Source organism: Hemiscyllium ocellatum, chromosome 34, assembly GCF_020745735.1.
Source record: "Hemiscyllium ocellatum isolate sHemOce1 chromosome 34, sHemOce1.pat.X.cur, whole genome shotgun sequence".
NCBI lineage: Eukaryota > Metazoa > Chordata > Chondrichthyes > Orectolobiformes > Hemiscylliidae > Hemiscyllium > Hemiscyllium ocellatum.
In genome coordinates, this window is record NC_083434.1 from 25,957,318 (window position 1) to 25,982,728 (window position 25,411).

At 41.6% G+C, this 25,411-nt stretch overlaps 1 protein-coding gene across 5 annotated transcripts in view; it reads left to right on the top strand.

Annotated features, from left to right (window-relative positions):
* The window catches only part of brd9 (bromodomain containing 9), a 69,083-nt gene that overhangs the window by 37,310 nt on the left and 6,362 nt on the right, over nucleotides 1-25,411 (top strand). For 3 of the 5 annotated variants that reach the window (XM_060850052.1, XM_060850053.1, XM_060850054.1), the window contains exons 14-16: nucleotides 2,605-2,676; nucleotides 6,018-6,126; nucleotides 10,186-10,356. In XM_060850052.1, coding sequence (XP_060706035.1) covers nucleotides 2,605-2,676; nucleotides 6,018-6,126; nucleotides 10,186-10,356 — 352 coding nt within the window. The remainder of the gene's footprint in view (nucleotides 1-2,604; nucleotides 2,677-6,017; nucleotides 6,127-10,185; nucleotides 10,357-25,411) is intronic. The other 2 variants (XM_060850055.1, XM_060850056.1) reach the window with 2 other exon arrangements.

The window sequence follows — 25,411 nt, forward strand, 5'->3', positions numbered from 1 at the left end:
TTTTGGAAAGGCAAATCAGGGCAGGACTTACACACTTAAGATCCTGGGGTGTGTTGCTGAACAAAGATCTTAGAGTGCAGGTTCATAGTTCCTTGCAAATGGAGTCACAGGTAGGTAAGATAGTGAAGAAAGAGTTTAATATTCTTTACTGATCAGTGCATTGAGTCTGGGAGTTGATAGGTCTATTTTTTTGACTGTTTTTACAAGATTGCTCTACGTTATTTGAAGATGAAATGTGTACTAGTGGGAAGTATAGCAAGGAATGGGTAACTGGTGTAGTTTGTGCTGATTGTGTCTTGCGATTGCTTTGTGAATGTCAAGGCATAACTCTTTCAACATGAAGCTAACAAAACCACGGGGTGACCTCCAGCACTTCAGAGGCATGGATTGGGAATGTAGATAAAATATCTGAAGGGAAGATCCTGAAGAGCTTGATGAATAACCACCACACTTGCCTGTTTCCTTAGCTGAAGCCGCAGAGACCTTGGAGATGCTCAGGATTATGCATTATAGCACAAAAGCACAGAAACTATGTTTTAATACACTGATGTGGTGGACTCATCTGAAGGTAGCATGCGAAGCAGAGAAAGCTTACTGAGATTTCCAGGACTAACTGCCAGTACTTTTTTATGTCTCTTGTACAAGATCAATATGCCAATACCATATGGTGTGGGCAACTTGAGGAATAAACATATTTTCACAATTTTCCTGGATGACTGTTTTGATTTTTTTTAACATAAAGCACATGAGTAGATAAATCAGGTTACAAAGGGCTCCCTTGCCGATAGTGAACCTCTGTTCAGCATGAATCTTATGAACAAGCTTGGGAAATTCAACTTATTGCAATTTTATAGGGTCTGTTCTTGGCTGTGTATGGGGTAAATTGTATTCAGAGACTTTAAAATCACTGATCAGAGACTTTAAAATCACAAATACCAGAGCATAGAAATGCCCCTTGTAAGGTTTTTGGCTTTCTTTCTAATTGGTAGGCTTTATGGGACTCTTGATTAGAGTGGTGCTGGAAAAGCACAGCAGGTCAGGCAGCATCCGAGGAGCAGGAAAATCGACGTTTCGGGCAAAAGTCCTTCATCAGGAACGTTTTGCCCGAAACGTCGATTTTCCTGCTCCTTGGATGCTGCCTGACCTGCTGTGCTTTTCCAGCAGCACTCTAATCTAGACTCTGATCTTCAGCATCTGCAGTCCTCATTTTTGCCTTTATGGGACTCTTCTAATCTGATAAAGAAGTATGCCACAGAGAATGGGTGCTCAGTGCATATTTCACTAAAAAAACAAGTACTGAACCTACCATTAGGGATAATATCTAAAAAGCATTAGGTAAGTAGGAGCAATATACAATAAATGTTATCTGGAGCTCCATTCCCAATAAACATGTGGTGTCCCTACATCCCAGGGATTGCAGTGGTTGGACAGTTAATGCCTGCTATACCCAAATCCCACATACAACTTTTTTTTAAATGAAAAATTTGTTGACATGCAATAGGTAAGTGAAGTATAGGAAATCTGTCTCATGGACACTGGTCTGGAATGTTTGAGCACATTTTGTGATTTCAGTGAGGCTTTCACCCTGTCTGAATTGGCTGAGTGTATTTTTCTGGTGCATTTTTTAAAATCTCTTCCAGGAGGTTGAGGTTGAAAGAGAATATGTGAATTGAGTCAAGATGTTGTTCATATTGCACCATAACTGTAGGAGGTAGGGCGGATGAACCAACTGATCTTTTTAATGTCCCATCATTTTTTTTGCATTCATTCATATTGTTTACTCGTTTGAATATGTGAAATTAATGTAGAATATGCAAATAAAAATATGTGGAATCACTGTAGAAAGGAGGAGGCCTTTTGCCCCATTAGGTCCATGACAGCTCTCTTGTGAGAGTATTACAGTTAGTGGCACTCCCTGCACTTTCCTTTATGATCCCACAAACTAGTTTTCTCTTGTTGTTTTTCTGATTCCCTTTGAGAGTCGCAGTTGCAACTGCCATACCCAAAGTATACTTCAGTTCCTAACCCCAACATTCCTTAAAAAAGAAATAAATTATTCCTGGTTTTTCCATTGCTGCTTTTGTGCTCTCTGGTTCTCTACATCTCCACCAATGGAGCCAGTTTTTTTGTATCTGCTGTGTCTAGACCATTCATGATTTTGAACACCTCTTAGCCTATGAAAAGAGAGCTTTAATAACACCTGGACTGGGGAGCTGTGGTGTGTCTTAATTTGTGCAATTATTAAACAATTGAGTAAGTGAGAATTGCATGTAAGAGTTAAGGGATAAACTATGGGATTACTGACATATCTAGAAAGAACTAAAAATTGTGTTTATGACATAGAATTTCTTTGGCATAAACTATTGTAATGTGAGAGCTTTGGAATGACAGAAATTTATGAAAATGCTTGCTAGTTTAGTGACCTGTACCTTTTGTTATAGTTAGTTCTAATCTATAAACAAATTTTAGATTTCTCTTCATTAAAGTTTGATGTTCAAACAGAACATTTTTTTTGTATATTGCTGTATTTTCTGATTCAGCTACATCATATATTTATCTCTTCTACCTCTGCCATCATCTTAACCACTCCTTGCTTTGTTGTAGGCTCCAGCAATTTTCATTAAAGAGGAACCTAAACTGCAGCCTGCCTGTTCAGAAGCATCTAAACCATTAATGGTGAGATGATCTAACTGTTCTGAGGTTATGTTAAAAGTGTAATGCATACAAGTGTATAGTACTTTTTGCAACTTCAGGATATCTCAACATGAAATACAACCAATGAAAAACATTTTTGAAGTATAAGTCATATTATAAGAAGTATGAATCCAACTTATGCACAACAATCTCCCAAACAGTAATGTGAATAAAGATCATATTATAATTTAATACAATTCAAATGATCATAACCTTTTGAATGTTACCTCACATTTATCTGGGATTTTTCATATTCCTCTACAAAGCCTCATTTTTCATGGAAAGTCTGGGGCTGCAGTTGGAACGTTTTGAGGCTCTGTGAGGCAATCAGCAGAGGTGCATCCTGCAGCTATGGGTGAAAAGTGCTCAGAATACTGCACAAGTAGGTGGAAAAGAATAAGGAAGTTAATTTTCCTGTTGATGAATCAGTCTGACTGAGTGATTTATCATGACATTTTCAGCTTTCACCTTGCTGCTGCAGAACGTATGGTTAAGTTATAATCTAGAAACCCAGAGAAGCACTGGAGTGGAGAAAACCATTGAATTACCTTTAAAAGGCTTTTTAGAAGTTAAGCTATTGAGTATTCAAACCAAAATGACACCTGCGGTGTGGTAGTTTTTGTATCACTGAGAGACTTGTGTTTGGTTTGAGACCAAAGAGGGATGTTTGGTTCTTTGGCCTTTGATTTTACACTTGATAATAACATGAAATATTGTGGTTGGTGTTGGTCAGACACCAGATCATGGTCAATGTCACCTGCTTAATGCTGGCATTGGAAGATTAAATAGCAATGCAACAAATCTCCCTGGTACACCACTAACTTGATATCAGTATAAAAAGTAAGTTCTTCTAAATTATTTGACTAAGAGGAAACGGTAAAATATTTGTACCTTCAGCAAATGCTACAAGTCCACCAGAGGTGTTAGAGCTAAAATGGAAATACTTGTAACATAAAGGATCGAGAATGGAAGGATTTGGAGCAAGAAGAGCTTGATGTAGCTTAAAGAAGTTTTACAAGATGGACAGCATTAAAGTTTTACAAATTCTACTAAGTTTTGTATCCTCTTGAGTATTTGAATGGTGTGTCTTTTGATACACAATTTTATTGACAAAATCTGCGCAAAGATGAGTTTGTGGGTTTGATGTCCCCTTAAAAGCCTCAATTTTCAAAACTGCTGGCAGGGAATTCAAACCAAATGTAGGGTTCTGCAGGGGCCCCTTGTTGTTGGGTATAGGGTGGCTGATTTGAGATATCTAATATCTGGATTGGGAAAGGGAGCCAACATCCACCCCAGTCCATTCTTCCAATCCCATACTACAATCTCTTTCTAATACTCTGGCAGTTGTGGCCTACCTGACTTGCTGATCCTGGGTCTGTCCCTCTGCTTCTCCCTTGTGGCAGTGACAGCAGTGAAAATAGTGAAAAACATTGGTCATTACCACTTAAAATGGCAGGCTTTTTTTCAAAAGAAGGTACTGTGGGACAATTGTTGGCACACTTTCTGCCAGACAAGACCCCTGTCCCCTGGATTAAATTCCATCCGATGTGCGCAGCAGATGTTTATCATCTTTTGAGTTAGATTCTTTTTCATTATGTGCTGTTGTCTAATTGATTGAATTGTTGAGGAGGTTTTGAGTCTGAGGTCATATCATTTCAATATGCACGCAACAAGCAGGATGATTCAACGATAATACAGAGCACATCCCTGGACACTACAGACAATCCGTGCACATCTTTGGACTGTGGGAGTAAAACAGAGCACCTGGAAGAAACCTATGCAGACATGCAGGGAACATGCAAATTCTGAACAGATAGTCACTCTAGGCTGGAATCGAACCTGGGTTCCTGGTGCTTTTGAGGCAGCTGTATTAACCACCGTGCCCATAATGTTCCTGCTGTCCAAAAATATCCCTATTTTACATCATGAACAGAAAAATCACTTTTCAATTTTTTTCCCTACAGCATCTGTCAAGAAAAATGGAACACTACACCCAGACATGTGATAAAAATAACGAGACGGCTGTCAGCACTCGCTGTTTGAACTTTAAATTGCACAGCAACTTTCAGCAACCACAAAAGTGCATTTAAATCTGGAAGTCAGGAAGTTGTGCAAGTTTCCCTGCTTCTCTGTAGACTTTAAATCAATATCTTAAGCCAAAATGGCCAAGCAAGTCAGTGACTGCAAAGGCATTTAAAGGATGGGCCATAAATGGAATTAAGTAGTGGCAGTTTTTGGACAAGGAGTCCTTGTATTTTAAAAGGTATAGCTGGAGAGTAGGGTGCATTTGGTTTGATCTTCCAGAAAATCATGGGATTCTAGAATAGTTTTCAGTGATTAGAAGATAACATACTTAATTCTGCTGTTTTAAGAAATGAGGACGATTAATGGACAAAAAGCATTAAGTAGAAATAAATGTAATATTTTAAGATTGACGTTTGAAGTACTGTATACATTTCTGGTTGTCCTGTTATAGGAAGGATATTATTAAATTGGAGAAAGTTCAGAAAACATTTACCAGGATGTTGCTAGGACTGGGGGTGATATGAATTACAAGGTTATGCTGGATACAGATCAGGTGAATAGCAAAAGTCTTTCCCATATGGTGGGTGAGATCAAAACTAGAAGGCATTTTTTTAAGGTGAGAGGAGAACGATTTAAAAGGAACCTGAGGGGCAACGTTTCCACAGAGTTTGCTTGTATGTGGAGTGAACTGCCGCAGGAATGGTAAATGCAGGTACAGGTACAGCATTTAAAAGACATTTGGATAGGTATATGAATAGGAAAGGTTTAGAGGGATTTGGGCCAAATGCAGGCTAGTGGGACTGCTTTAATTTGGGAAACTTGGTTGGCATGGATGAGTTGGACTGATGGGTCTGTTTTCATGCTGTGTGACTCTGACTCTATTTGAATGGAAACATATTAACAAAACAGTTCTAATCTTACCCATCGTTTGATTAGATTTTCAAATACTTGAATTGTGAATTGATCTACCTGTACCAAGAAGTTCACACCTATAATGTCTGCGTAAAACCATTACTGAAGTGTGAAATGCCATGTGTCCACAACCTGAGACAATTATTATGAACATATGAGTTTGGTGCAAGAGTGCATTTCTTTCTATCCCTAATAACTTTTCACCCCCTTGTTCACCAAGAATCTATCAACATCTGTCTTAAATGTATTCAAAACTTTTGCTTCACTGCATATTGAGGAAGCAGCACGTTTTTGAGAGACATTACAGGATTATAACTCTAAGCTGTGTTTTATGGTTAAACTTTGTAGTTTAAAAACAAAACTTTGTGATACTTTAATTACTACAGGCCGGAGGGGCAAATGGTAGTGCAGGTGACAACCGGACTGGCTTGGATTTCATCCCTGTAAAGTCTTATTCTGATGTCTCCTTGGATATTTCTTTATTGAACTCACTAGGTGAGTTGCACTTTGTACATGGTCTCTCTTCAGTCTATTTATTAAAAGCCTTCAACTGGATAGGTGTACGTTTATCTTAACAGATACTTGTATGCAATCAATTCCAAAATTTTTGCTTTAAGAGAAATACTTAGCTAAAAATCATTGCTGACCACATAGAGTTGAGTTTACCATACTTGCTTTGCATTTTCTGGAATTTGTCTTCATGCACTTTTAAGTTTGTAACCTATGTATATAACTAAATGCCAGTTGATATCTGGAGTGTTCTTGTGATGCTTAGCTGTTAAACATAAGTTACCCTTTTGTAGTAGTTGTTTAGACACTGGTGCCAGTGCAGAATGCATATTTTTTCTCTGTTGGTTTTCTGATTCCTTTTGAGAGTCACAGCTGAAACTGCCATACTCAAAAGTATGTTTCAGTTCCAAACTTCAAGATTTGCAGCTATTTTATTCCTAATCTACCACTCCAAGTTGTCTTGTGGTCAGAAAAATGGATGGTGGCTGTTGAGAATGAAAGTTGAGAATGTAATCTATCTGTACCATCAGTAATGTCGTACTGAACAAAACCATGACTTTGTGATGTTTGCGTGTGCTCGATAGTTCCTTGTATGCAAACACTGTTTTCTTAAAAGGAAAAATACATCAAATGAAACAAAACAGTGAAGATTGCTGAAGAAATAGTTGATGCCTGCACTGTCAGTTGTAGCTGAGTAGATAATGTCACTTCCCTGAATCAGAAAGCTGTGGGCTCAAGTTCCACTTCAGTGTCTTGAAAACACCAATATTGGCAACACTCTAGTATAGAAAGAGTACTTGCCCTTTATCATGTCTGTGCTGTCAGGTGAATGTATACGAACCAACAACATTTGAAGAGCAAGCAAATTGTTCTTGGTGTTCTGGCTGATACTTTGCTCAGTCCACATCATTAAACACTGATCAGGTATTATCAAATGTTGCTTGTCAGAATTTACTGCACTCAAATTGACTGCAGCTTCATACAGCAGTACTTCCATCCTTGTAAAGCCCATTGCAACATACTGAGGTTGTGAAAGGAGCTATTTAAATGCAATTCTTTACCTTTTTGTGGTTTCTTGAAACACTGATAACTTTTATGTATATTGCTGAGACCTCCAGTGTTTCTTGAAGACTTCACTTTCATCTAAAGAATTTTAAAATCCTCGAATGAATTTTTCTTTTTTTTCGTTTTCTTCGTATCATTTGTATCCGCATATCCTTTAACAGTTGAGTGAACAGTCGAGGGGAAGCTCGATTATCTGAACGAGATAGGCGAGCACTATCCCATTTGGATAATTGATTATTCGGTTAATCGATTCAATGTGTTTCCTCTGGGGCTCTGGGTTTTCTGTTAAGTCTGCTCCCTGTTCAGTCGAGGCAGCAGCACAGTGTGCGTGAGCCTCTGCCGGCCTCTAAATCCCGTCCAACACCGACCGCCCCCCCACCCCCGTCCCGTCCGTCCGCAACCCCGTGTAACGCCATCCTCCGTCCGCGCCCCCAATCTCCGTCCAACACCATCCTCCACCTGCCCCCCGCCCCAATCCCCATCCAACACCGCCCCCACATTCACCCCCAACCACGGCCAGCACCATCCGCTGCCCGACCCCCAGTCCCCGTCCAACACCATCCTCCACCCGCCCCCCCAATCCCTGTCCAACACCATCCTCCACCCGCCCCCCAATCCCCCTCCAACACCATCCTCCGCCCGCACCCCCAAGCCCAATCCAACACCGCCCCCAACCCCGTCCAACACCATCCTCCGCCCGCCCCCTCCATCCCCGTCCAACACCATCCTCCGCCTGCCTCCCAATCCCCATCCAACACCATCCTCCGTCCACCCCCCCATCTCCGTCCAACGCCATCCTCCGCTCGCCCCCACAATCCCCGTCCAATACCATTCTCCGCCCGCCCCCAATCCCTGTCCAACACTATCCTCCACTCGCGTCCGCCCAATCCCTGTACTACACCATCCTCCTTCCACCCCCTATCCCCGTCCAACATCATCTTCCGCCCGCCCCGCCCCCAATCCCCGGCCAACACCAACCTCCGCCCGCCCCCCCCCATCCCAATCCAACACCACCTCCCGTCCGCCCCCCTAAACCCCGTCCAACACCAACCTCCGCCCGACCCCCCAATCCCAATCCAACAGCGCCCCCCCGTCCGCCCCCAACCCCATCCAACACCATCCTCCGCCTGCCCCCAATCTCCGTCCAGCACCATCCTCCGCCCGCCCCCCCGATCCCAATCCAACACCACCCCTCCCATCCAATACCATCCTCCGCCCCTCCCCATCCCTGTCCAGCACCATCCGCCGCCCGCTCCCCCATCCTAATCCAACCCCCCCCCCCCCCCTCCCCCATCCAACACGATCCTTCGTCTGCCCGCGCCCCCAATCTCCGTCCAACACCATCCTCTGTCCACCCCCCAATCTCGGTCCAATTCCATCCTCCCCCCCGCCCCACCATCCCACCCCCCCCATCCCCATCCAACACCGCCCCCCCCCGTCCAATACCATCCTCCGCCCCTCCCCCATCCCCGTCCAGCACCATCCGCCGTCCGCTCCCCCAATCTCCATCCAACACCCTCCTCCGTCCACGCTCCACATCCCCGTCCACACCACCTCCCTCCCGTTCATCCCCCAACCCCATCCAACACATCCTCCACCCGCTCCCCCAATCCCCGTCCAACACCGCCACCCCCGTCCAACACCATCCTCCGCCCGCCCTCCCAACACCATCCTCCGCCCGTGCTCCCCAATATCCGTCCAACACCACCCTCCGCCCGCCCCCGAATTCCCATCCAACACCATCCTCCATCCACTTTCCCTAATCCCCGAGCAACACCATCCTCTGCCCAACCCCCCAATCCCTATCCAACATCGCCCCCCCGTCTGCCCCCAACCCTGTCCAATGCCATCCTCCGCACAACGCCCCCCTTTCACTCCCAACCCTGTCCAATGCCATCCTCCGCACAACGCCCCCCTTTCACTCCCAACCCTGTCCAACACCCTCCTCCACCTGCCTGCCTCCCAAACTGCCGTCTGCTCTCCCCACCCCCACCATCCAATACTGCCGTCCGCCCACCCACCCTCGCATCCCCCCCCCCCCCCTTCTCCAGTGTAGCTGGATTGGATACCCCCAACAACACTGCTGATACTTCTACTCTTCTACTACCTTTTGGGGGGGGTGGAGGCGCAGACGTGGGAGGTGAGTCATTTAGAAAGTGCCTGTTTTCCCATCACTCCAGGATTGTTCTCGGCAGCACTTATAATCACTGTAAACAAAAGATACGATCAGACGCCTTTGATATAATGTTTCTGTCGGAACCTCGAGATCTCCTTTTGGATAATCCGATTTCCGGATAATTGGTATTCAGATAATCGAGGTTCCTCTGTATATCACACTACTGCAGGTCATTTGCATAAATAATTTTAATTGATTATGTCTGTAGTTTGGATGTTCTTAGATTTTCCATCTGAGATGCTTTAGAAAAGCATCATGAAATGCACTGAAATATTAGCAAACAGGAATCATGCATCCAACTCATCGACTGCTAAAATTCACTCATTGCTATGTTGCCATGATTGGAATTGAGTAATGCAAAAGGGTAGCAGACTCTTCTTTCAACTCTGGAATCCAAGTTTAAAATTGAAGTTAGTCTGTATGTTGTCAGTTCAGTTTCTACCAAGTACAAAAAGCACTAATTGAGTGCTATATGAGCATCCTTATCCTAAAACCAGAGGATGACTGGTTTGAAATCAGTGATGCATTAGGAGACATCCTTGAGGAGCTAAGATTGTTGGGTCAGAATAAATGGAGGTTTACTTGTATTAGACATGTAGTGTGCTTAATCACAACTGTAGCTGAATGAAGTCTTTTATGTCACATCATGAACTTACCTTGCCCCAGAAAATTGACAGTTTTTTAACATGCAGAATGTATCTGTTTAATTTGTACCCAGTTTACGTACCCAGACCCTTAAAAGTTTGTCCAGTTTCCTAAGCTACCTAAACTGCACCTTAATTAAAAATGTGTCACCTTTTTAGGGAAAGTAGTGAAGAAGGAACCTGATCATGATGATAACCAGAGAAATCTGGATGAGACCACCAAGTTGCTGCAGGACTTGCATGAGGCTCAGACAGAACGTGTTGGTTCCCGACCTTCCTCAAACCTCAGCTCAATCTCCAGTAACTCCGACCGCGAGCAGCACCACCTAGGTATAAGCTAAGTTAAAATTAGCCTTGGTTCAGTTTGTGCCTGTGGTGCATAAGGAATAATTTTATTCTTCAGTAATTTTCCTCAAGCCCATCCTTGATTTTATTGGAAAAGTGAGATTTGATTTGGCGCTGCATGTTCTTTGTGGTACTGCAGATTTACCTAATGAGAACAATTACAGAAGAGGAAGATAATTTTATCCAGTTGCTCTTGCTTTTACACAAGTATACTGTTACTTTCTCCTCATTTTCTCAACTCCCCCCACTCTCTCCCTCCATTGTTTTTAATTCAGTTAAGTATAAAGTGGTGGAAATATTATTAGATCTGATAGCTTCTATGGAGAGAGAAACTGTTCACATTTCAAGTTGACTGACTTATTTAACTCTACATTTAACTTGAGTGTCTCTTTCTCTGTGGATGCTGCCAGATCTGTAGAGTATTTCCAGCACTTTGTTTTCATTTCATGTTCAACATCTGCAGTGTTTTGCTTTATAATTGTGTTTAATGGCTTTTTTAATGGTTTCAGCGCTATAGTCTTTACCAGCCAACCTAAAAGACTGTATTCCAGGTGTAAAATCACTTCTTATGAAGAATTGCATCAGGGTATCAGTTCTGAAATTGCCTTTTATTAGTTTATATGCAAAATCACTTGATCTGTATTTACATAAAAATACTTAGTTAAATTTTCTCTTTCACTTGATGCTTTTCTTTCCTGTTTTAAGGTCCCGACTCAAACGCAACTTTTTGTGATTTGAAGAGTTCAAGTTTTGCTTCTCTGCTGGGGTCAATCCTTCCTCAGTTAAATATAGTTCTAACAAAAAGTCTCTTGGTTCGGCAGTATACTACCATTATTGTCTGTTAAGTTAACTGCAGTTACTCCTCTTACAATGTATTATCTATGGTTTTGAATTTCATTCGTAATGTATGAAATTAGTCAAACCTTGCAGTAATATGCAGAAATGATACACCTTTATCTGAAGTATAAACTGTACAAAAGCAGTGGTTAGCACTGCTGCCTCTCAGCGCCAGGGACCTGGGTTCGATTCCAGCCTCGGGTGACTGTGTGGAGTTTGCACGTTCTCCCTGTGTCTGCGTGGGTTTCCTCCGGGTGCTCCAGTTTCCTCCCACAGTCCAAAAATGTGCAGGTCAGGTGAATTGGCAATGCTAAATTACCCGTGTGTTAGGTGCATTAGTCAGAGGGAATGGGTATAGGTGGGTTATTCTTTGGAGGGTCTGGGTGGACGTGTTGGGCCGAAAGGCCTGTTTCCACACAGTAGGGAATTAATCTAATTATATGGGGATTTGTTCTTGTGAAAATTTGAAACCAAATAGCTTGTCAAATAAATAGCCTGAACTATCTATTATAGTTTAAAATATTTGCTTATTTGTCACTATGTAAAACTACATAATTTCACTAAAGAAATGATAAGATTATACAGTTCAGAAGAGGCATTTTTGCTCATTGAGTCTGTACTGCCAAATGTACACTAAATCTACAATAGTCCTACTTGTTGCAGCACCAGGGCCAAATTATTGAATGTTATGATACTTCCAAGCGCTTATCCAAGCACTTTTTAGATTGTGAGATTAACTGTCTCAGGTCCCCTCCCAGGCAGTGCATTCCCACCACTCTTTGGATGCACAAAAACCCTCAAATCTCCTCAATGCTTCCTTGGCTTTCACATTTTTAAAATTATACCTTTGTGTTATTAACCCTTCAACTGAGGGAAGCAGCTGCTTTCTATCTACTCTGTACATGCCCCTTATAATCTTGAACACCTCTCTTGGCCTTCTCTGCATGAAAGAAAACAGTGAGAGCTTATCCAAAAGCCTTTTCATGGTTAAACTGCTCCACCCCAGACAATATCATCCTGGTGAATCTCCTCTGTCCCCTGCACATGTAATCACATTCTTCCTGTAGTGCAGTGACCAGAACTGTACACAATACTCCAGGTGTGGCTGAACCAATTGTATGATCATATATGTGAGTATGTATGAAAAATGTGATCTTGTGTGCTGAATGTGTGAAAATAAAAATAACATATATAGTGTAATTGTACCAGTGGCATTAATGCTAAATTGATAAGATTATCTTTATTTTGAAAGTCTCTAGTGCAAATATAATTTTAGAAGTACAAGTCTCACCCAATGTAGATATCTATAATGACTGCTATATTGTGAATCATAAGTAGACAAGCAGGACGATGGAAGAACACAGCAAGCCAAGCAACGTCAGGAAGTGGAGAAGTTGACATTTTGGATGTAACCTTTCTTCAGCACTGGGGCTGGGGTAAGGGGAGCTGCAGATAAAGGAGGTGGTGGGGGCAGGGTGGTGAAGTGGGAATAGCTGAAGGTAGCCAGAGGGTGCGACCTGGTTGGTCAATGGGAGGAATAAATCAGGTTGGTGGCTGGGAGGAGTGGAAGGGTGGGGCTGGGAAGGCAGTTAGGGAAAGGGAAGTAAGGTTATTTGAAATTGGAGAACTCAATGTTGAGTCCTCCAGGCTGTAGGCTTTCGAGGCAGAAGATGAGGTGTTATTCCTCAAAGTTGGGATTTGGTTTGTTGTGGCAATGGAGGAGGCCAAAGATGGTCATGTAAGAAAGGGAGTGGGAAGGGGAATTACAATGGTCGGTGACTGGGAGGTCTGGTAAGCCCCTAGCGGCCTGGCTGAGATGCTTGGCGAACCATTCCCTAAGTTTACGTTCAGTTTCCCCCAAGTAGAGAAGACCACACCAGGAACACCTGATGCAGTAAACTAGATTGGAAGAGAGGTAGGTGAACCTCTATCTCACCTGGAAGGACTGTTTGGGGCCCTGGAAGAAGGTGAGTGGGCTAGTGTATTGGCAGGTTTTGCACCTTTTCTGGTTGCGGGGGTGGGTACCTAGGGGTTCAGGGGGATTGGTGGGGAGCGTAGTACAAACTAAGGACTGTCGAAGGGAACAGTCCTTGCAGAAGGCAAAGAGGGGTGGGGAGGGGAAGATGTTCTTGGTGGTGGGGCCTAGATGGATTTGGTGGAAGTGTTTAAGGATAACGTTGGGTGCAGAGACTAGTGGGGTGGTAGGTGAAGACGGGGGGACTCCATCTTTGTTGCATTTGAGGGGGTGTGCTTCAGAGCAGTGGAATGGGAAATGGAGATGCTACATTGGATGACAGAGGGGGAAAAAGCATGTTGTTCAAAATAGGTAGACATCTGGATGCTTGAGAGTGGAATGTCTCCTTGATCTCGCAGATGTGGTGGAGGTAAAGGAATTGAGAGAACAGGATGGAGTTCTTACAGCATACTGGGTGGGAGGAAGTGCAATCAAGGTAGTTGTGAGAGTCTGTGGGTTTGTAGTAAACATCCGTCTAGAGACTGTCACCGGAGATGGAAGTGGTGAGGGAAGTGTCTGAGATGGACTAAGTGAATATGAGGGCGGGGTGTGAGTTGTGGGCAAAGTCGATGAACTGCTTCGGTTCAGCCTGTGTGCAGGACGCTGCACCGATGCAGTCATCGATGTAACAGCAGAAGAGTTGGAACACAGTGCCTGTATAGATACTGAAAAAGCATTGTTCAATGTAGCCGACAAAGAGGCAGGTGTAACTGTGGCCCTCCCGGCTAAGTCTGTTGGAGAGAAGGAAGTGGAGGGCATGGAAGGCCATCCTTTTGGGATAGGGATGTGTATAAGGACTGCACATCCATAGTGAAGATAAAGTGCTGGGAGCTGGGGAACTGGAAGTTCCTGAAGAGATGGAGGGTGTGGTTGGTGTCACGGATGTAGGTGGTCAGTGGCTGAACCAAGGGGGAGAGAATGGAGTCGAGATAGGACGAGGTGGGTTCAGTATTGTGAACCTTAAGCCAGCATTTGAGATTCCAGCTTTTCAGGGATAACACCACAAGATTTCCTGGTTTTGAACAAATAAGCTAAACTGTTTTACTTGTCTAACTTTGTTATACAATCTACCATCTGGATGTTGGAGTATGTAGTAAGTTTGGGTTAACGGATAAACTTGTACACCTGACAGAGCATATCAAGTAGCTGATGCTGTCAAGACAGGTCCCGTGGATTTCCCAGCAACCCATCCAGATATTAATAACAGTGAGTCACCAAATCGCATTAAGACTTTGCCTCCTTCACAAGAGATTCCAACTCCTCAATTCTGAAGATCTCACCTTGCAACACCCTCAAGTTCCATTCAAACATAGACTGCCTCAATAACTAGTGCTTCAATCTTTCCTCCTGAAACTGTTCCACCAAACTTAAAGTTGTACTCTTGCTGCTAGTTTTTCCATATCACCTATCTCATCCTTATTTAAAATAAATACAAATTATACTTGGGTGCAATATTTATAATTGTTTCTTGACCTTTTTTTATGTTTGATTTCAGTAATTTTGTGGAAATTGGCAAGGTCAACATGGTCAAGGAAACGCTGTGTGACATGGACTTCACCATGGTTGCCATCTATGCTGGTCAAAACATTACTTATTACAAAGTCTATTCTTCAGTAAATTAATGAGGCAGAATTCCTGCAATCTCTTCATTTACTTAGAATAAATGGGTAAATACCCTGCCTACTCTTCTTTTAATACAACTCCCATCAAACCATCTGGATCACACATCATATCAGCCACTCTCAATGACTGAACTGCTCCACTGTTGCAAAATATTAATTGTTTATTTTTCTTTTTAGAGGCTTACATGTATACTTCTTTCTTAGAAACAAAGCCTCCATGACCTCTAGCAATCTGACTCACTTCAGCACAGAAGAATCCCCATTCTTGCCCAGTACATTCTGAGGGAGAATGGTGAGAGTCATAGAGATATACAGCATGGAAACAGACCCTTCGGTCCAACCCGCCCGTGCCGAGCAGATATCCCAACCCAATCTAGTCCCACCTGCCAGCACCCGGCCCCTATCCCTCCAAACTCTTCCTTTTCATAAAATGCCTCTTAAATGTTCCGGCCTTCACGACTTCGTCTGGCAGCTCATTCCATACACGTACCACCCTCTGCGTGAAAAAGTTGCCCCTTAGGTCTCTTTTATATCTTTCCCCTCTCACCCTAAACTTATGCCCTGTAGTTCTGGACTCCTTGACCAAGGGAAAAGACTTTGCCTATTTATCCTATCCATGCCTCTCATAATTTTGTAAACTTCTATAAGGTCACCTCTCAGCCTCTGACGCTGCAGGGAAACCAGCCCCAGCCTGTTTAGCCTCTGCCTGTAGCTCAAATCCTCCAACCCTGGCAGCATCCTTGTAAATCTTTTGTGAACCCTTTCAAGTTTCACAACATCTTTCCGATAGGAAGGAGACCAGAATTGCATGCAGTATTCCAACAGTGGCCTAACCAATGTCCTGTACAGCCGCAACATGACTCCCAACTTCTGTACCCAATACTCTGACCAATAAAGGAAAGCATACCAAACACCTTCTTCACTATCCTATCTACCTGCAACTCCACTTTTAAGGAGCTATGAATCTGCACTCCAAGGCCTCTTTTTCAGCAACACTCCCTAGGACCTTACCATTAAGTGTATAAGTCCTGCTAAGATTTGCTTTCCCAAAATGCAGCACCTCGCATTTATCTGAATTAAACTCCATCTGGCACTTCTCAGCCCATTGGCCCATCTGGTCCAGATCCTGTTGTAATTTGAGGTAAGCCTCTTTGCTATCTACTACATCTCCAATTTTGTTTTCATCTGCAAACTTATTAACTGTACTTCTTATGCTCACATCTGGAAGATTGCTACTGTTCTAACTCACATTTCCTTTCCTTTTCCAACAGCTTTATTTTACATGACTTGTCTTAAGTATGTGAAAACATACTGGTTTGTTTATATCACTTTTATTTTCTCAGCTATCATTTTTATTAATTAGACCAGCTTTTGCCTTCTCCCTAAAGCCTTTTATAAAGTAATAGCCACTGTCCCCAAGTTGACTCTGATTTTATCATATAAAAACTGAAAGAACTTTCTCAGAAGGGTCACCGGATCGAAACATTAACTTTGATTTCTTTTCACAGATGCTGCGAGACCTGCTGAGCTTTCCAGCAACTTCTGTTTTTGTTTCTGATTTTGTCATTGCTTCTATCAGAACTGCCATTTCCCTTATTTTAGAAGCCTTAACTTCAAGGTGTTTGTGATGCTATTCCAAAACTCTTATTATCATGAGCTCATTCTTCATTCAAGTTTCAATTTCCAAAACTACCAATCCTACAATGTTTCTTTCTCGTTAGCAAATTCTACAAACTTCTCATTTTGAACTTTAAAGGAAAGATTTAATTTCAATTGTTGTGCTTTAGAAACATGCTCATAACCATCAAGTCTCGTCCAACAGTTTATCTGGATCAAAGATTGCTTTTCTCTCTTCTAATGTATGACTGATACAATACTGGATTAGCAAATGTTGAATTTCACAGTTTACATCTACACTCAGAGCTGGCTCCAAAGGTGTGGAAATTCATCTGTGTTTTACAGTGATTTGTCATTCATCCTGGTAATTAAACAGTGTTGTGCAGTGGGAACAGGCTGGTAAAGAAGCTTTGGAGTTCTAAATATTTACCAAAGAATCATATTCTTTGTTCCCTGTGAGTGCCTTGATACTAGTTTGGAGCTTGGTTTCTGTGTACACATTTGAGTATCATCAGCATATTGTGATTCAGTGACAAGTTGGAGTAGTCTGGTGATGGTCAGTGAACAAGAACCACAATGTTCATGGTGCCTGGTCTCCCTTTTGAAATTTTCAAGCGATGCTTCCAAAGAAACTTACTGTTTCTGAACCAGGAGGAAATGAGCACTGCAGATGCTGGAGATCAGAGTCAAAAAGTGTGGTGCTGGAAAAGCACAGATGGTCCGGCAGCATCCGAGGAGCAGGAGAGTCAACGTTTCAACCATAGGCATCAGGCATTCCTGATGAAGAGCTTATACTCAAAACGTTGGCTCTCCTCCACTTTCAGTGCTGCCTGATGGGCTGTGCTTTTCCAGCACCACAGTTTGGCACTCCGACATCAAGACCAGCCTGACAAGAATGATCAGGAACTACTAAATCACAAGTACAGGGTGTTTCTCAACTAGAAACTTCACCAATACTAAATGGGAAGAAATTAGGTCTGCATATAAACAAAAGGTGGTGTTCAACAAAACCTTGGCCTAAAGAAAAGATGGTGAATTGAAAGAGTACAGGAAATACAGCAAAACACCAACAGCTATGATGATCAGATTCCTCAGCACAATCAAGACCATCTGTGGTTGAAGAACGCAAAGAGCTGCCCATTTGAAAGATACTCCACTTGAGACTCCACTTGAGTAGTGCTCATTAAGGACAAAGTAAGTGAGCCTATTGGAAGCAGCACTTCAAGGATCTCCTAGACTATGATTCTTCTTGGCTGACGTGGCATGAGTGCCCTCAGCCACATCCTACAACGTGTTACTCCTTGTCATCTCAGCACCATCCTTGATGGAAGGAAGACTGATAAGACAGCCAACATAGGTGGAATCCCTGCCAAGATACTAAAATACAGTGGAGAATCACTTTTTTGGCTCATATACATCACCTCATCTGGAAGGGAGGGGGTTGCACGACAGGTGGTCTCCGAGATGCCACAATTGTGACCATCTTAAAGAAAATTAGACTGATTGGCCTGCTATGACTTCCATCACATTGTAAAATCTTCCTCCTGCTGGCTGAACAGATCCTGTTGAAAGGAAGACTACATTGACTCATCAAGAGACATAGTGGATGTGATCCTCACAGCAAGATACATTCAAGGGAAAGTGCAGAGAACAACACTGCATCAAGGGGGAAAATTGGAGCAAACCTGTCAAATTTTTGATTGCCTGCAGAAATTTGTTACCAATATCTACCAGCTGCACAAAAGCCAGTAGACATCACCAGTTGATCTACAACAGACCCAGTAGTCTATGAACTGGGGTCAAGTAAGGCTGTGTCATTGCACCAATACTCTTCTTTGTCTTCCTTGTTACAACATTCCACTCCAGCATGTGTTTTTAAGCTGGCCTTGGTTAATTTTGAAAATAACTCTAGTATAAATCTCCCTTCTCCAGAAAAGACATAACTGACACCCATTTGGTTTTCAGTAAATGTAGTAATATTCACTGGGCAAATCTAAGCTTTATTGTCAGCAAATTCTAGCACATATTCTCTGTGGATTTGCAATACTCCATGAGTCCCATCACATGTTCTGATCCCAGGAGAGACTGTTTAAAATTGTTACATTCTGTTAGGGTTAGTAACTTGTTTTTAAAGTAGATGATGTTTGACGTCCCCATTACTTACTAAGAAGATGAATTTGCAAGATTCCACTGCTTTAAGCAAACAAGATAAGTTTTACTTATAACATTTTAAGTAAAACCAACCACACACAGACACAGCTTGTGCTCCAACATCCAAAAGTAATAAGGTAAATATTGGTTTACAGGTAAACTCTGGAACACCCTACAGAGCACATGAGATTGCAGGTGCAGTCAAGACAGATTTGATGGGTTTCTGAGCATCTGTTCTTACTGTCAGTAAAACTGTGGGTCCCAAATTTTTGTTAAACTTTGCTTCCTTCACAAGGGGTTCTAATTCTTCACTTGCAACATTGCAGGATTCTTAGCCTCTACTTCAGTTTAATTTCTGATCAATGGTAATCCAAAGGATGTTGTTAGTGAGGGATTCAATAATGGGAATTACTTTGAATGTGAAGGAACAATGGTTAGATTTTCTCTTGTTGAAAATGGTCCTTGCTTGGCACTTGTCAGACCAAAATGTGGATGATATCCAGATCTTGCAGTATTTGGATGTGGGCTGATTTGGTGTTTGAAGACATGAACAGTGCTGAACTTTGTTCAATCATCAACAAGCGTCCTTACTTCTTTGTAATAGAGGGAAGGTCATGAATGAAGCATTGTTAGGCCTGGGACACTTTTTTTTCCCAAGTATTCCTGAAGTGATGTCTGGATGTGAGATGATTGAATTCTAGCTAACGTAGCCATCTTGCTTTTTGTTAAGCAAAACTCCAACCACTAGAGAGTTTTCACCCAAACTTTCATTCCTTCCAGTTTGCTAGGATTTTTTGAAGCTATACTTGGTCAAATGCTGCTATTATTGTCCATGGCAGTCCTCTGTCTGGAGTTCAACTCTATAGTCCATGTTTGAACCACATTTATAATGAAGATGGCAGTACCCAATCTGATTATCAGTGAGCCTTTTTTTAAATATAATCAAGCACAGCTTCATAGCACTGTTGATGACCCTTTCCTTTATTTATCGGGATGATCGTTAGTAGATTTAAAGGACAGTAATTGACTAGGTTAGGTTTGTCCTGATTTGATATTTCATGTACAGGTCATTGGTAGTTTTTGAAATTGACATGTTAATGTTATATGTATACTGGAACAGCTTGGTTAGGGGTGTGGCAAATTCTAGATTAGAGCTTTTCATAATATTGCCAGAATGTTGTTGGAGCCCGTTGCTTTCACAGACACTTCATGATATCACATGGAGTAAATGGAATTGGCTGAAGAGTGGCACCTGTGATACCATAAGACCGTAAGACATAGGCGTGGAAGTAAGGCCATTCAGCCCATCGAGTCCACTCCGCCATTCAATCATGGCTGATGGGCATTTCAACTTCACTTACCAGCATTCTCCCCGTAGCCCTTAATTCCTTGTGACATCAAGAATATATCAATCTCTGCCTTGAAGACATTTAGCGTCCTGGCCTCCACTGCACTCTGCGGCAATGAATTCCACAGGCCCACCACTCTCTGGCTGAAGAACTGGCTCCGCATTTCTGTTCTGAATTGACCCCCTCTACTTCTAAGGCTATGTCCACGGGTCCTAGTCTCCTCGCCTAATGGAAACAATTTCCTAGCGTCCACCCTTTCCAAGCCATTTATTACCTCGTAATACCGGGGATCTTCAGTATGATGGGGATATTTGTGGAGACACCTCTAGTGAGTTGTTTAATTGCCCACCATAAATGACTGGATGTGGCAGGATGCAGAATTTAGATTTGATCCATTGGTTGTGGAATTGCTTAGCTCTGCCTATCACTTGTTGATAATCCTGTTTGGTACATAAGTAGTCATGTTTTGTAGCATCACCAGATTGACCTCTCATGTTTAGGTATTCTGTTAATATCTAATATTCAGATATGCTGCTGCTGCTGACATGCCCTCCTGCACCCTTCATTGAAACAGGTTTGACTTCTGGATTGATATAATGGTAGTCTGGGGGGAGGGGTGGGTATGCTGAGCCATGAGTTTGCAGATTGTGTTGGAGCACAATACTGCTGATGGTTCACAGAATCATGGATGCCCACTTCCAAACTGCAAGATCTATTCTAAGATTGTGTGGCACTACCTGTGCTCTTATTCAGCCAATCAACGGTGTTGCTCTATTGTTATTTGTTGAAGTTTACATTTTCCTTTGTCATCATTCAATTACTGAAAGTGGTCTAATATATCATTCTTTCTATCAAGTCCCCTTAATCTCTGTTCTAATAAAAGCTGTCCCACTGTTTCAGGTGGTTTTCATAATTATACATGCAGTTACAATACTGATTCTACATTAATACCTTCTTGATTGTTCCTAGGTTCCTAGATGCCTAAATTGTACATCATACTGCCTACAGTAGCCTTACTTAAGCAGCCTCACCATTACCTCTCAAATGGTATATTTGACAGTATTCCAGGGGCTTTTTCATGGCCTTGCTCACTCCAAATGTTATTCTGAATGTCTTTTGAACATGAAGGCCACCTAAATCCACCCTCCCACCACCACCACCACCCCACAACCCGCACTTTTCCTCATCAGCTACATATTCTGTCCATTCGGGGTAAGACTTTGGATTTTGTTTTCAAAGTATATCACCTCACATTTACTGACATTAAACTCCAATACATTTTTGCCCATTGATCTACTTCATTATTGACTTGCAATTTTCTTTTGATCCCCAGAGTTATTTAGAATATTGGTGTCTTTTTATCATCCGCAAACTTGGACTTCACTCCTTCACTTCCTCATCCTAGTATCTAAGTAATTTATGGACTCTAAGCAGAAGTAATCCTAAAACAACTTTGTGAGACATAAGTTTACTTTCAAGGGCTTCCACTTTTTTCTCTCCACTTCCTTCTGAATCCATAAGGTCGTTAGAGGAGTAGGAGCAGACCTTTCTATTTCTGTATCACTAGTCCATGAGATAAAGGTTGATCTCATTATGTCTTTCACTCCATTGCCCTGCCTGCCTCATTTTTAAAAGATTTTCTCGTCTTCCCATCCAGCGAAATATCCCTTGTCTAAATCATCCTTTGAAAATATTCAGTAACCCAGCCACTACTCTCTGGAAGCAAATTCCAAAGACTAATGCTTTTTTGATAGAAATTTCCACCTCTATCTTAAATGGGACACATCTTATTTTGAAGTGTATGGTCTCTATTTCCAGGTTCCGCCACTGGGAGGAGACATCAGCTCGATATCTCCCTTGTCAAACTCTCTCAATTAAATGTTTCAATAAGATCACCTGTTAATCTTCTGAACTCAAAATGAGTACAGGGTCAACCTGCTCAACCCCTCCTAAATCATAAGACCATAAGACATAAGAGCAGAAATTAGGCTATTCAGCCCAGCGGGTCTGTTCCACCATTCAATCATGGCTGATAAGTTTCTCAATCCCATTCTCCCGCTTTCTCCCTGTACTCTGATGTCTTTGAGATAGATAGATTTTTGAGTATCAGTCTTAAATATACTCAACTACCTGGCCTCCCTGATGAAGGGTTTTTGCCTGAAACGTCAATTTTCCTGCTCCTCGGATGCTGCCTGACCTGCTGTGCTTTTCCAGACCCACTCTGATCTAAACTCCACACATTTATCCTAGGAACTGGGCACGCAAATCTTCTCTGAACAAAATAAATATCCCTCCTGTAGGAAAATAAAAACTAAACTGTATGCGAGTATAGTCTCTACAGTACATTATATGGTTTTGCTGAGACTTCCTACATTCCCTGCACTAGCTGGAAGTGCACATGTCTCAAAGGGTGCTTTTTATTTCTATCATCTTTTTAGCCTAACTTCTACAGTATTTTCTTTGTATATCCTTCATCTCTTTATTTAATTCTGGATTTCCGCTTGCCTAATATTATGAAGTTAAGTATTAACACCAATCTCCATTTATCTTAACTTGCATATTTTTCTATCTGTTATCCCTAACGCTTAAATACTTTATAAAAATGGAAAGAACTCTGTATGCTGTAAATCAGGAATGAAAACAGAAGTTGCGGGTAAAGCTTAGCAGGTTTGGCAGCATCTGTGAAGAGAAATCATAGTTAACGTTTCATGTCTGGTGACCCTTCCTCAGAAATCCAGTTCTGAGGAAGGTTCATCGGACCCAAAAGATTAACTTTGATTTCTCTTCACAGTTGCTGCCAGACCTGCTGAGCTTTTCCAGCAACATCTGTTTTTGCTTAAATATTTTGCCTTCATTTTCTTTTACTTTTTGGTTGGTGGTATTATATCCATAATCCCATATGCCTTTTAATTTTAATTCAATTTGTAACCTTTTTCTTTTTCAGTACTGTGAAACTTGAGGTGGCATTCTTTTTGTTTTAATACTTTGTATGTGTTATGTAAATTTGCAAGTTGCTCATTGAAACATAGTCTTCTGTGTGAAGTTTGCTTTTCACTTGAGGCCTCTGCCATCTTGCTCCTAACCTTTATTTTCAATGGAGTCCTTATTTTCTGCTATGTGAAAAAAATGAACTTTCAAAGTGTTTAAAATGCAGTGTACTGCATTGTAAGCCATAACCCTTAGTCCACCAGTACAATTCTCCCAAGTTACATAATTATTATACAGTCTGCTATATATTATAGTCTGCTAACATAGGAAATAGGAGCAGACTATTTCACCCCTCAGGCCTGTCCAATCATTCAATGAGATCATGACTAATCTGCTTCAAGCTTCAACTTCCCTTTTTTTGTGTGTCAGCCCATTGTAACCCTCAATTCCCTGATATTTCAAAAACCTGTCTACTTCCTTTTAAGGGTAAAAAATGAGGTCTGCAGATGCTGGAGATCACAGTTGAAAATGTGTTGCTGGTTAAAGCACAGCAGGTTAGGCAGCATCCAAGGAATAGGAAATTCAACATTTCGGGCATAAGCCCTTCATCAAGAATTCATCATTCCTGATGAAGGGCTTATGCCCGAAACGTCGAATTTCCTATTCCTTGGATGCTGCCTAACCTGCTGTGCTTTAACCAGCAACACATTTTCAACTACTTCCTTTTAAGTACTTTGTCATCTAGCTTCCACAGATTTCTGAGGTAGAGAATTCTAGTAGTTCACTACTCTCTGTGACAAACAATTCTGTTTTAAATGAGAGTTACAGAAATAGTTGGCATTTGCCCCTAGTTTGAGATTACCCCACAACTTGACATATGCCCTGTCAAGCAGCCTCATAATCATATGTTTCAATAACATCATTCTTCATTCTTCTAATCTCCCACTAATAAAGCCCTAATTGGTTTAACAATTCTGGATAAGTTAACCCTTTTATCCCAGGAATCAGCCTGGTGAATCTCTTTTTGAACTGCCTCCAATGTCTATACATCCTTTCTTACATATGGGGGGGCCAGAACTGTACAGTGTGCTCCAGGTGTGGCATCACTAAATCCTGTATCTTTCTGACAAGACTTTCCTATTTTAAATTCCAACACTCTAGCAATAAAGGCCGAATGCCATTTGGTACCTCAATTACCTGTTGCTCCTCAATGCTAACATTTTATTCCATGCACAAAAACACCCAGATTCCTTAGTGCACTTTGTTTTTGGAATCTGTTTTAATTAATAGTTTGCCATTTGATTCTCTTTACCAAAATGTACTACCTCACACTTTCCTACATTAAACTCCAGGTTTTTGCGTACTCACTCAACCTCCTACCTGTTCTTGTGTCATCAGCAAATTTGGATACATTACACTCTGTCCTCCTCTCCAAGTCATTAATACAGGTAGTGAATAATTGAGGATAGATTGACTGATTATTATAGGACTTCAATAGCTATGTACTGATAAATACCTGTTCATCCTGAATCTTGGTCTTCTGTGTGTAAACAAATCCTTAGTCTTTGCCAATACATCACTCCTAATGCTAATAATAGCTTCTATCTTGTGTAGTAACCTTTTATGAGGCACTTTTATCAATGTCGTCTGAAAACCCAAATAAACTACATCCACCGGTTCCCTTATATCAATGTTTTTTTTGAAAAAACCTTAAGAAGCTCTACCAAATTTGTCAACCATGGTTTCTTTCACAAAACCATGTTGACTGTATTAAGTTTTTCTAAACATCCAGTATTTCTTCTTGATTAATGGACTCTGTTTTCTGCATAGCCTTCCTCTCTTCTTGAACAGGAACAGTTTTCCAATCCATTGGAGTCCATAGAGCTCTGGAATATTTTGACCAATGCAACTGCTATTTCTGCAGTTACTTCTTTTTGAAACCCTTAGATGGGGGCTATCAGGTGCTGGCAATTGTTCTGCAATTAGTTTATAGAAATACATTAAAAATACTTTTGTACTTCATGTTAGAAGATGTTACAAAGCCTTTTCTTCCATTACTACCTTGCTTATCTGTTTGCTGTTGTTGGGATGTTTATAGTGTTTTCCATATGAAGGCCATTGTAAAGTATTGGTTGAAATTATTTGTTATTTTCATGTTGTTATTAATTCCCTAGTTGTGTCCTCCAAGGGTTCCATGGTTAGTTTAGATACTCACTTTCTTTTGAGGCACCCATAGTAGCCCTTGCTGTTTTGTTTTATTTCTTACCAATTTACTTTCATAATCAATGTTCTCTATATGTCTTTTCTTGTCATCCACTGCTTGTTTCTGGGGGGAAAAAAATCTCAATCCTCTGTTTGACACTATTTTTTGCCACTTTGTATGCCTTTATTTCTCGTTGAATGTTCCATCTTTTGACCATGATTGGTTCAACCTTCTCCTTTTTGACTGAATTTTTGCAGAGTGTTATGAAATATCTGCTTTAATTTTGGCCACTGGTCACCTCGACTAGTCTATTTTCCCA